General features: G+C 41.0%; 1 protein-coding gene across 2 annotated transcripts in view; it reads left to right on the plus strand.

Moving 5' to 3' along the window:
- TMTC3 (transmembrane O-mannosyltransferase targeting cadherins 3) overlaps positions 1–13,712 on the plus strand; it is a 58,408-nt gene that overhangs the window by 29,062 nt on the left and 15,634 nt on the right. Inside the window, exons 7-10 of one of the 2 annotated variants that reach the window (XM_075932795.1) lie at positions 3,079–3,251; positions 4,356–4,608; positions 4,946–5,008; positions 10,495–10,643. In XM_075932795.1, the coding sequence (XP_075788910.1) occupies positions 3,079–3,251; positions 4,356–4,608; positions 4,946–5,008; positions 10,495–10,643 (638 nt within the window). The remainder of the gene's footprint in view (positions 1–3,078; positions 3,252–4,355; positions 4,609–4,945; positions 5,009–10,494; positions 10,644–13,712) is intronic. The other variant, XM_006114005.4, reaches the window with a different exon arrangement.

The raw sequence follows: 13,712 nt of genomic DNA on the forward strand, positions 1-13,712 counted from the left end.
CTCACAAAACTAAGTGATTGGGCAACAGAAATGGCAAATGAAATTTAATGTTGATAAATGCCAAGTAATGGACATTGGAAAAAATAATCCTAACTATACATACAATACAACAGGGACTAATTTGGCTACGACTACTCAAGAGAGATCTTGGCATCATAATGGCTAGTTCTCTGAATACATTCACTCAGGCTACGTCTACACTGGCATGATTTTCCGGAAATGCTTTTAATGGAAAAGTTTTCCGTTAAAAGCAATTTCGGAGAAGCGCGTCTAGATTGGCAGGACGCGTTTCTGCAAAAGCACTTTTTGCGGAAAAGCGTCCATGGCCAATCTAGACGCGCTTTTCCACAAAAAAGCCCCGATCGCCATTTTCGCGATCGGGGCTTTTTTGCGAAAAACAAATCTGAGCTATCTACACTAGCCCTTTTGCGCAAAAGACTTTTGCCCAAATGGGAGCAACATAGTATTTCTGCAAAAGCACTGGCAATCTTACATGAGATCATCAGTGCTTTTGCGGAAATTCAAGCAGCCAGTGTAGACAGCTGGCAAGTTTTTCAGGAAAAGCAGATGATTTTGCGGAAAAACTTGCCAGTCTAGACACAGCCTCCGTGTGCAGCAGCAGCCACAAAAGCAAATAGAACATTAGGAATTATTTAAAAAGGGATAGAGAATAAAGACAGAGCATGTTAATGCCTCTATCTAAAATCATGGTGCGCCCCCATTTCGAAAAGTGCGTACAGATGTGGTCGCCTCATTTAAATAAATAAATAAATAAATAAATATATGTATGTATGTATGTATATATATATATGTATGTATGTATGTATATATATGTATGTATGTATATATATATATGTATGTATGTATGTATATATATATATGTATGTATGTATGTATATATATATATGTATGTATGTATGTATATATATATATGTATGTATGTATGTATATATATATATGTATGTATGTGTATGTGTGTGTGTATTGGAAAAGGTTCAGAAAAGGCCAATGAAACTCATTAGGGGTTTGGAGCGGGTCCCATATGAAGAGAGACTTAAAAGGCTGGGACTTTTCAGCTTAGAAAAGAGGAGACTAAGGGAAGAGATGATAGAGGTCTATAAAATCATGGCTGGTGTGGAAAAAGTGAATAAGGAAAAATTATTTACTTATTCCCGCAGTATAAGAACTAAGGGTCACCAAATGAAGTTAATAGGCAGCAGGTTTAAAACAAACAAAAGGAAATCTTTCATTCATGCAGCGCATAGTCAGACTTTGGAACTCCTTTCCAGAGGATGTGGTGAAGGCTAGGACTTTGAGAGGGTTCAGAAAAGAGCTAGATAAATTCATAGAGGTTAGGTCCATCAATGGCTATTATTCAGGATGAGTAGGAATGGTGTCCCTAGCTTCTGTTGGTCAGAGGCTGGAAATGGATAACAGGAGAGGGATCATGTGAGGATTACCTGTTCTGTTCACTTCCTCTGGGGCATCTGGCATTGACCACTACCAGAAAACAGGATACTGGGCTAGATAGACCTTTGATCTGACCCAGCATGGCCCTTCTTATGTTCTTATGGCATTTTTGTAGCCAGCATTTCAAGGTATTTGTGCCAGACGTGCTAATCATGCTTTAGATGCCATTCCAGAGGATATACATCCATGCTAATAATGATTGTTAAATAATATTTTTTCAGTTAATCAAGTTCGTTACTCATCTCCTGGGGAGAGAATTATGTCTCTTGCTCTGTTTTACCTGCATTCTGCCAAATACCTTTGGACCTCTCTGGCCCAGCACCTTGGACCAGGGGAGATCAGTGCTGGCCCCTGTGCTGCTGCTCTCTGGGGAGTAGGCAGTGGGGGCAGGGCACCAGCTTCCCAGCTGTTAGGTTCCACTCCTGGCTGAAGTGTCAATGTGAGATTTCTAAAGAGAAATCAACTCAACTTAAAGTTTAAGAATCTGAAGTGCCATCCAAAATCTGAGCAGCATGCTATCAGACTTCTTAAAAATAGAGCATCCTGATGTGGAAACTACAGAACCTGAACTACCAAAAAACAAAATCAGTATTCTGGTGATGGTGTCTAATTCGGATGATGACAATGAATCTGCATCATTCCATGCTGCTTTACATCACTGTTGAGCAGAACCCTTCATCAGCATGGATGCATGTTCTCTAGAATAGTTGAAGCATGAAGGGACATATTAATCTTGAGCACATCAGGCATGTAACTCTCAAGGGCACTTTTTGGAAGGATTGGGGGGCAGCAGCCATGCACACTGGGATACAACTTGCTGGGATACAACATTCTGTTCTCTGGACTATCAGGGAGTGAGGGGAAAGTGCTTGCATTCCATGCATGCCTCACACCTGGCTGGTGAAGGAAGCTAATAAGCCAGTTGTGAGAGTCATGCATAGCACAGAGTGCAAGAATTTTCCCCTCACTCCCTGTTAGTCCAGGCAATGGGATGAAAAGCAAGCCAGGTCCTGGAGCACACAGTTGCTCCTCCTCCCACCCATCCACCCTCCTGAAATGGAACCCTTGGTAACACTCTTGTGATGCTAGCTACAATAATGTCATGCCAATGCCTGTTGTTGTTTTCAGGTGACACATAAACAAGAAATAAGCAGCATTATCTCCTTTAAATATAAACAGACTCGTCTGAATGATTGGCTGAATGAGAAATAGGACTGAATGGACTCAGATGCTGAAGTTTTCGATTGTTTTATTTTTAGTGAATAATTCTGCATCTGAAAATTCATCTTTCATGTTACAGAGATTGCACGGTAGTACTTGTATGTGGTGAATTGAAAAACACTTTTTTAATGGTACAAATATTAGTAATAAGAATAAATATAAAGTAGGTGCTGCACATTTTAATAGCATTATTAATAGCTATTAATGTTTTAGTTGCTTAACTTTATTAAAGATTTTAAAAGTTGTTATTTAGTGGACCCAGGTAGGCAACCTTTAACTTAAGCAGGCACTGACCATCTGACTAGAATTTAGTTCATATCGATAAAGTGTAGTGAATAGAGACTAAACAAGAGGGTGCTATCTAATAAATTATATTCTGTTTTCTAGTATACTTTGCCTATGCTGTTGGATACTGCAGTGCAGATTCTTCGAGGAAAAGGCAGTATTCCTTATTCCATGCTCCAAACACTGTTGAAGCTTATTGTTCTGATGTTCAGTACACTGCTCCTTGTTGTAGTCAGAGTCCAGGTCATTCAGTCTCAACTTCCAGTGTTTACCAGGTAAAAAAACAAAAAATATGAAATGTTTTATTTTAAAAAATACTGGTAAATCAATTGACCTAATTAAGTCACAACTAAAAATGTCTACCAAACACTGTAGGTTTTAGATTCAACTTAAATATAAATCTAGGAAATCCTATACATTATAATATTTCTGTGATGAATCAACCTGTTATGCTACAGCAATAACTATGGTTGATAAGCAGATGTGTAATAGCAATGGTCATGAGCACTCATTGAATGGTAAGAAAACTACTCACTGGTCAATTCAGACAAGTAGGTAGCAAGAATGTTAAATATTGAGTAATTTACTAGTCTAGTAGTCGATGGAATTTTCATCAACTAGTTGATGGGCACTTCCGCATTCCTCCTTTCAAATGTACAAGAGCCCCCGCTGGGACTCTTGTGCATTTCGAAGAAGGAATGCGGAACTCCACGTGCAGCCAGTGTGAAGTCCCGCTTGACTCCAGGCTGCATGTGGCATGCCATCTTTGAAATGTACAGGAGTCGCCAGCAGGGGCTCTTATGCATTTCAAAGCAGAAGCGTCCTCGTGGAGCCTGGGGTCAGTGGGGAACTCAAAGTCCCACACTGACCCTGGGCTCTATGCTGTTCTGCCACTTTGAAATGCCACGTAGAGCCCGGGATCAGCTGGGGACTCTCCAGCTGATCCCGGGCTCCACGTAAATGCCGCAGCGGCATTTCAAAGTAGTGCTGCATGAAGCTGACCTGTGGCATTTGCGTGGAGCTTGGGGTCAGCTGGGGACTGCCTAGCTGATTTCGGGTTCCAGTGCAGCACGCAAAGCCCGGGGTCAGCTGACCCCCTTCTGCTCTCCCCGATATGGCCCTCCCCGATATGGCAAGTGTTTATGGAAGCCCCAGCCAATTCCCCTTTCCCTTTCCAAGCACATTATAAATGCGGCAGAGATGAAAATGGCTTGGGAGTTCCCAATCCATCTTTATTCTTCTGCAGGATTTCCCTACGTGAGTGATGTTCTAGAGTCCAGCATGTAGAATGGTGTGGTACAAAGTGACAGCATTGATGTGTAGGGTCTAAGCTGTAACTAAAAAGTCCTTTTGTTTTTTTTTCTTTTCTTCTTACTTAGATTTGATAACCCAGCTGCTGTAAGTCCATCTCCTGCAAGGCAGCTGACTTTCAACTACCTCCTCCCTGTAAATGCTTGGCTTCTTCTAAATCCCTCAGAGCTATGCTGCGATTGGACAATGGGAACTATTCCACTTGTGGAGTCTTTCCTAGATGCAAGAAATATTGCCACCATTATATTTTTTTGCTTTTTGGGGTCTTTAATTGTCTTCAGTCTTCGATACCCTGGGGATTCCTCCAAGACTGTATTGATGGTAGGAGTGATGCATGGTTTTAGTCCTTTTGGTTACAATGAAGTGGCCTATGCTGGAAATAGTGGAAAACTCTCGAGATTTTCTTAGCTCTTCCTTATATCACCATTAGCACCGTTTATCAGAAACAAAAGGATTCCATAGTTCCAGAGAAAAGAGGATTATCAGAATTTTCACTACAAATAGTTAAATGGAACTAGCTTATTTAAAGAGCCTTTTTATTTCTGTCATTTAAAATATCTGCTTTACTAATTGAAGCATCTCTTTTTATAATAGAATGTTCATTGCAAGTTTCCTCATGTAACACAGCTGCATATGCATTTTTTTTTAATCCTTTTAGCTGTTAGATTTCATGCCAAAGCATCAGTGTCAAAGTGCCTGGAGCCTAATTTACCAGAAAATGGTAATACATTACTTTATATTAGATATATAATTATCCCTCAAGTACTGTAACATGCAAACAACACACTAGGTCAGAAAACTGCTTCTAATCTGCTGTCCTCTGGGATAATAGTGCAGAAAACTTGTTGTAGGCTAAATGTAGGTGGTCCAGCTAGCATGAAGAACCACTGATTTATATATCTTCTAAAATATTCTGTTTTCAAACTTTGGTCAAAATAGCTTCTATCATGAAGCTTTCTTGTCCTCCTAGATGTATGCCCTATTAAAAGTCACATGACTTAAGTAAAATGAGAGAACCCAGTCTTTGTCCAGAGATACCATTTGTAATGTAGATCTTACTCATTACTGATGTACAGAAATCTACAGTACAATTATGCATCTGTATCACAGGGATCTTGAAGATGCGGGGAAGGGATTTCACCGATCAGGTAGAGCAAATATATGAAAGAGCACTTACAGTATTATCTAATAAACTAAGTAAGCTTTAAAAGCTGCCTAATATCTTTTTCTAAAGTAATCCTCCAAAACTCAAATTCTTATCACTAACTGTCTCATTTTGAAACATTCAATGACTTTCAAGTGTGACCGGTTCTTAGCTAGTGGCTATAAGGTGTTTTCTACAAGTAAAAGTTTTGTTACTTTGGCTTAGCCAACATAGTTAAAATCGCAAACACCATCTTTCTCTTACACAACAGTGTAGAATACAGGTATACTGGTATAAATGTGTTTTTTAGCTTATTCTGTTTCAGCAATGCAAAGTAAGCTGTATAGCACCTTATACCTGTAGAACTGTGCTCACACTTGGTCTTTTACCAGCAAAAAATAATACCTTTGTCTAACATATTAGTGTTGGTATAACTTAAGCATAGACTGAGTCTTTGTTTGCCATCTGTGGGCCACATCTGTTGACTATAAAACAAATCTGTCTTTATGACTTCTATGTACCTCTTTATTCTTAACTTGTTTTTTTTTACCTCTACATTTTTGCAACACACACATTGCTTATATAGTGCTTGCTCTGATCTATAAGGAAGTTAAAATGGGCCTTTTTCTGAAGTGGTATATTGCATGCTTAGATGTAGAATAAGTAAAGCCAAGCCATTAGGCCTAATTGCAAATAGTACAGTTGTTAACCTAATTGCAGAATTGGTGTTCACTGTATCAAGACAGTAAATGGCATCTCAGCTCCTGGTATTGAAAACTGGGAGAACACCCTATTTATTGACTCTGGTTCAATTCTAGCAGGAACTTGTCTTGCCTGTCTTGATCTCATGATTAAACCAAAATATAATCAGTAGTTCAAGCTATTCTGATGCCAGATACTTTTATTTGTTAGAATTAAATTTTCTAATACAAGCACTTTATGATACTAAGCATATGGCTATTGTAACTTCCATTGACTTAGGTGAGCTTTTCCCTCTTAGTTCTTTGACAGAACTTTTTTCTCTCCTTAAGTTTCATTGAATCTCTTAGTAGCTACAGAGCCATAGTTAAGGTGGCATTTGATGCTCTAAAAAACTTACTCAGATATATACCTTTTTAGGTGTTTCCATGTCTCGATCACTGTTGTATTTCCTATCACATTTTAATTAAATGCCAGTATCTGATTTTAAAGTACTTTCCCTATGTACTTTATATGAACTGGATAAACCGGTTACGCTATATGGTTAAACAACATTTTTTTTCTTTTACATCCCACAATTTTGTATTCGATCATTTTAAAATGCAGTTCTGCTCTATAAGTTGTGTGAATTTGACAGCTACCTACTTAGTGGATTAGTTCCATGTGTGTTCATTCATACCTGCTTGGTTTAGTGACAAATATAAGATGACTTCTTTTTACTGTAGTGCTGACGTGTTGACAAAAGTACTTGAGAGAGTAAGCTAGATTTTCCCCTTTTTTCAGAGAAACCTGAAGAAATTGTCTAGATCTTATTGAAATTGGGGTGCCTACTTCCTTTAATCTCCTTTGAAAATCCTAGTGAGAATTATTTGCTAACAGTTAATGAAAAAACTTAAACAAGTGGCCCTGTAGCATCTTGGAGATGAACACAAAAATTGATAGTATCATGAGCTTTCATGGGCAAAACCCACTTCTTCAGATGAGTGCAGCAAGAAGCACAAAGAGGCGCTGAAACCCCACAATTTAAAGCAGAAAAAGAGAGGAAGGAGAAAAGGGGGGAGAAACCCTGTCAGTTATAGTGTACATGCTAAATGGGCTAATAGAATAGGTTGTAAGTATCCAATACTCAGTTTTTTATGACATTTGGGTGTTGAATATAACAGCCCATCCACTTAATGGCTTTGTTCTGACCGTGGGTGAAAGTGTTACATTTGCATATGAAGGCCAGTTCTGCAGTCTCTGTCTCTCTAGCTGGTTCCTGAAATTACCTTGCAAAAGAATGGCTACTTTTAAATCCATTAATGCAGTGTTTCCCAACTTCCAGGCCGCAGCCTGGTGCCAGGCTGTGAACTGTTAACTGCTGGGCTGCGGTAGCTGTGGAGGCTGGGGAAGACTATCCAGCACCTCCCCTCCCACCATGGTTGTTAGGAGAGGTGTGTTCTTCCCTGCCTCTGACAACCAGCTCTGGGAAAGGGTGCGGTCTCCTCTCGGATGTGAAAGAGCAGTTTGCTGTGTGGAAGGAGGGCTGCACTGAGCCTGGCACGGCAGCCATAGAGCAGCCCCAACTCAGGCAGCAGCACTCAGCTGGTGGCTGGGAGGAAGCGCAGGACTAGGTGAGGGGGCAGGGCAGGCACTGGGGCTTCCGGGGATAGGGCTCTAAGAAGCAGGGGGCTGGCACCAGGAGGCTCTGGGGATAGAGCTAATATGGGGAGGTTTCTGGGGGTGAGGAGGCACTAGGAGGTGGGGGGGCAGACACTGGGGCATCTGGGGTAGGGCTAGTAGTGGGAGGACTATGGGGGCAGGGCTGGCACTGGGAGATTCTGGGAGGAGTTGGGAGCAGTGGGTCTCTGGAAACTAGGCTGACACTGGGGAGTCTGTGAGGGGTGGTGGCAGGAGGCTAGCGCTGAGGTGCTCTGAGGGCAGGAGGCTGCCAGTAGGGGGGTTGGGTGCAGGGAACTCTGGGGTCAGTGGCTGGCACTGGTGGTTAGTGGAGGGGTTGGAGACTCTAGAGGTTAGGGCTGGCAGTAGGGGACTCAGAGGACTGGGGTGTATCCCAGCCCCAGCACCCAAAGCTGCTGTGAACACCTGGCTTCAGTTGCAGCAGCTGCCTGTTACATGGCGACTGCCGGAGCTGAAGCTAGCTTTTCCTGGCAGTTCTGGGGGCTGGGGCTTTTGTCTGACAAGTAACATTTTATTTGCACATTTGCATGTTCATTATTTGCATAATGGATATGCAAATCAAATGTTACCAATCCACCAAAAGTTTGAATGGGTTTCCTGGTCCATGGTATAAAAAAGGATGGGAACCACTGCACTAATGAGTGCCCAGGCAGATTAAAATATTGCCCAACAGGTTTCTATGCTTTACCATCTGATCTGTGTCTGCTAAATCCTTTGTCGTAGAGACTGTCCAGTTGGGCCAGTATATGTGGCAGAGGGGCAACAGTGCCAGCAATGCCCTGAGCCTCCCATTCCCCATGCCCCCTTTAGGGAGGGTGGGCAGTGCTGATGCTCCTGACCAGATTCAGACAGGAGCATTGCTGGTTGTTTCCTTTAGTCAGGAAATGAAGGGGAGTGCACAGTTTGCTGCATTCCTCATTCTGGCTAGGGAGGCGAAGGGAAAAGGGAATCCTGGACCTACCTCAACATGGGGACATGCACTCCTCACTAGTTCTCTTCACCTGGCTGCTCTTACCCTGCTGTGCCAGCAGAGGGCTCGGGTAGTCCTCTCTCCCACAGGGCAGCCCTCATCTCCATCCCTGCCCCAGAGCAATGATTTAAATGAAGCACGTACATTTTCATTTCATTTAAAAAAAAAACAAATTAAGGACATGAGCAGCACTTGGGTATATCTTCTAGTTACAAATATTTAAGAAAACGAGCACAGTTTAACTTGTATTGCTATTGAACAAAGTTGCTGAATAGTTAGCGTAGCACTACCCAACACGTGGCCCATATGCTGCATGTGGCCCATGGCCCATTTGTTTGCAGTCCGCGAGTGGGAGCCAAAACAAAAAAGTAGTCAATATAATAGTCTTCTGTTGATATGCGTTTTAGTAGTTAAATTCCTGGACTGTCATTGCTCATTAAAAGTGCTGTCATATGGGTGGAAATTAGGTAAATTTTGCATTTTATTAATATCAGCAGAACTGACTTAAATGGGGCCAGCATGTTGTGTAGTCTTTCCTTAATCTTTGTATTCATGTCTCCGTGTGAAAGAAGCTATCTGCATATATATTTGCATGTTTATGCAACCATAAGTTGCAGCCCTTGACATGTGCTGTGAGTATCATTGTGGCCCCTGGGGCTTCCAAAGTTTAGTAGCCCTGAGTTAGGGCATTGAAATAGCTCTTAATATCAATCAGACCATCAGTGATTGAATCTGTTTTGTATTCTTACCCTGTTTTGCTTGTTGATGCTGTTCTTGTAGCAATTTCTGACCATGTTAGTTCTGAGTATTTTTTCCTTAGATCTTTTTAGTAAATCAAAAATGTCTACACACTTCCACCCTGGATTGTAACCAAAAAGTTACTGTTCTTCAAAGGCTTATACATGTCCACTATATAGTTGTGAGCTATAGCAAATGCAAGCACAAATGGTCATAGTTTCAGTAACAAAACTATTTTTATGGATTGAACATGAACTATTTTGACTTTATGGAGCTATTTGGCATGCATACGCTCCATGTGTAATTGTAAAAGGTAGGTGTAAAATGGTTAAAATGCTTTTAAATTAAATTGCAGTTTCTAAAACTTGGCTTTTTACTTAATGTCAAATGTCTTAAATCAATATGATTAAAAATATTTTTAAAACCATCACCTACATTTTATACTGTTAGTTTTAGAGTGGGCAAATATTTTACAATGGACAAGAGATGTTCACAATAATTTCACATACTTATTATTTAGTATATGATTTCAGCTACCCACATCTTTATGAATAAGAGGTCAAACATAAGTCTGACTAAATCAAGTTGGAAAGTGCCATTGAAGTGTCATTGGAAGAGTTTCATTATCTTCCTTTAAAGATGACAAAAGTTCTGAGATGGATTCAAAGGCCAGTTCAACGGGAATTTAGAAGTTCTCTGATAAAGCTGTTACACAAAGCTCTGAATTATATAATGTAATGCATAAGAAAGCTAGCATTATCTTATTTCAACCCATTGGCAAATGTTTTTTCTTTTTGTAGACTAAAAATGATCTTCCATGTGGAAAAAGTAGAAATTACACCGCCATTAAATGTACTTAATTTTCTACTTCTCAGAAGGGTTGTTTAACTTTTAATTTTTTATTGTTGTTTACATAGCAAGCGTAATTTGTAACTCTGGTTTTGATTACTAGTTCGTATTTGCTTTTCTTTTCTAGGCACTCTGTTTAATAGTGTTGCCATTCATTCCTGCATCAAACCTCTTTTTTCCTGTTGGGTTTGTAGTAGCAGAACGAGTGTTGTACGTCCCTAGCATGGGATTCTGCATTCTGGTAGCACATGGGTGGAAAAGACTATCAAGCAAAAGGTAGGTCAAATGTATTTTTTGCTTTTAACTAATTCTGCTATGCTTGGCCCAGGTCCACCACCACATAAGCATAGAACAAAAACAGTTCTGTCCAGCTTGTCTGTCTTTGCACATGTTCAAATGTTAGTCTGCTGAGAAACAGAAATTGAAAGCCCAGAACTTTCAAGAAACAGGAGCTGGTTGTTAGGCTAGAGGGACTAGAGCCATTAATTCATTTTTATGAGATAGTAAGTGTAGGTGTAACATGCTTGTGATAAGATTTGTAACGGTTGTTTTTATATGAGAAATTTAGTATTTTATTGATTATTTTTTAAAAAACCATTTTTTTAATCATTTGTTTTTATCCACCCTGCTCATATAGTTGAGTTAGTAGCTAGCTTGTGGTGCAGGCCACCACGCTCCACTGAACTGTAAACAAGACACAACATTCTCTGTGCATGCCATCATTCACCATTGGGCATATGCTTGGAAGGAAAAGAGATGTTAAGATGCAAACATCGTGACACACATTCCCTCACAAATTTCATTGGGGAGGGAGCTGAAATATGTCCTCCTTTGTGTTCACTTAAAACCAGGTACACAGTGTAATGGAAGGGGTCCTCTGATTCATTTTCTACAAGGGGTGCCTCTTGGATGTTTTGTCAGGCCTCCTGGTTCACTTTATTGTTAACTGAGCTGCTTTCTGGGTAAGAAAGGTGATATATTACTTGATACACTACTTGATACACCCTTGGAGTGTGGTTGGAGACTAAACTGATTCAGAGTTGGGGGAGGGCCTTTTTAGGTTTCTTATAGATAATTGTTTATGTGGACTTGTCTCCTCCCTTCCTTCCCCCAAAAAATAAATATTCCACATATGCTGTATTAGAATAATAAATAGGAAACCTGAATGCTATAGATCTCCGTGGCAATGAGGCCCATGCCCATTGGAGCACCCCCAGCTTTCACCCCTACCGTGACTCTGTTCTGCACCTCATGACCTGCCTTCATTTGAGCCCAACCTACTGTTGGCACTCAGCCCTCTCCCAATCCTGATTTTCCTTGCGATTGTTCCCTACCGCTCAGGCAAGAATGGGTTCTAAGGCATATCTTGCCCACATACTGGAATCTACAGGTGCTGTGATAATAGCCATTGTTTTTAAATGCCCAGTAATGTAACGAGTATTACATGACTCGTGCCACTCCTGAGCTGTCAGCGAAGGAACACGTCATTCATTTTCTGTGAACTCCTGGTTCTTGGGGAGTCATCCACTCTCCCCACAGTGTGTGATGAGGTATATCCCACAGGATCCTAGTTTGTGTTGCTAACCTTAATTGAAATTTTTCATCATAATTAAACCAAGTCTTGCCTGCCTTATTATATCAATATACTTAGACAAGGCTGAGCATCTCTCTGGATAAGCCTGTACCTTAAGACCTGCATAGATAAGGAATGCAGTCTCTCAATATTCTGATGTTGTAGGCACCCATGGCCACTTTGGCAACTGCTTATCCCATTTGCTTGGTCCCAGCTTACTTCCTGTCGACTCCTCTTTGTTCCACAGGGACTGTATATCCACATTTTTCCCTCTCAGTATTTTATCTTTAGGTATATTAAAATGGTGGTTTTCTGCTGGGTCACCCACCCAACATAACCACTCAAGACTGACAGGGCATCTTTTATGCCCTTCCCCCCCCCACAGCCTCCCCAGGAAGCTCAGCTCTGTTCCATAAGGTAATAAGGACCCATGAGTTGAAATGTTCCCAAGGGTTTCAACCACAATGCTATATCCTGTAATACAGGAGTTTTCTGTCGGCACTGCTGAGGGGGTCAATTCAGGGTGAATTGCTTAGAGACGGACTACTTACAGGCCAAGACTGAGGTCCTCCGCTATAAATCCATCTCAAAGTGCTCTTGTTCACCATTCTGTCTAGCAAGAAATCATACAAGCAATTCCCTTCAGTTACTCCAATTCTCCTGTGCCACCACCAGTACTGCTCCTTATACAGATTGAGAGGCTATGAAACCCAATCTCACCAAATCAAACCAAGTTCTTTAGATCCAAAAAGACCAGCCACTTTCCCAAGTCAATTTACAATTCAATTCTTAACCCATAAAAGCATCCTCTTAACCAGTCCTTAGAATCTAAATTCTAAAGGCTTATTGAAAGATGAACATAGTGACAAGCATGCTTGGGTCCTCTACTGTGTGATGAGAAAAAGGTTTCCAACATCACAGCTTATACTTTAAAGCCTTCTGCCCTTATGTTCCCACCTTTTTGCAACAATTTGTGACTTTGCTTCTGCCTCCTTCCCCCAAAATACCACTTCTGGCAAACTTGGACAAGTGCAGAGCGGTCATTTTCACTTTGTATCCAAAATGTTGTTTGGACCTACAGTATCATTACTTTAAAAGGTAGTGTTTTTGTGGCTATTGTAGATTCTTGCAATGAAAGAGTCATGAAATTCCACATTCTGCGAGTGCTAGATCATGTTGATTCCAAACAGGTGTACGCACCCCGCATGCACAAGCATCAAACTTTCCCCTACCAGCTCCTGTAGGGTCGGCTGTGGAGACCCCGAGATGCTGCTATATCAGTGCATATAGATGCTGCTGCCGATCCTATCCCTCCCTCAGTTTCTTTTTACCATCCTTGGAAGGAAGGGGCTGGACAGGTTGCATTCATATGCTCTCCCACCTCTACGCATATGGGATGTTAATTTGGTGCTCAAACTTATGGAACTCCCCTTTGAATCAGTGGCTAGGGGTTCACTGCTTCACATGTCCATGAAGGTGGCTTTCTTAGGCTACGTCTACACTACACAGTTGTTTCAGAATAAGCTATTCCGGAATAGTTACTCCAAAATAGCTTATTTCAAAATAGCATGTCTACGCCGCAGAGAAGCCTTACAATTAATCCAAGGCAGGTTTCCCTAATGTAGACATGCTATCTCGATTTAGAGCCCCAGGAGGAATAACTTAGAATGGCCCTGGTGAGAGGCGATTTCGAAATAGCAGAAGTGGAGTGTCTATACACACCTTATTTTGAAATAGTTATTTCGGAATAGGCATTATTCTTCGTAGAATGA

This window comes from Pelodiscus sinensis, chromosome 1, assembly GCF_049634645.1.
Source record: "Pelodiscus sinensis isolate JC-2024 chromosome 1, ASM4963464v1, whole genome shotgun sequence".
NCBI lineage: Eukaryota > Metazoa > Chordata > Testudines > Trionychidae > Pelodiscus > Pelodiscus sinensis.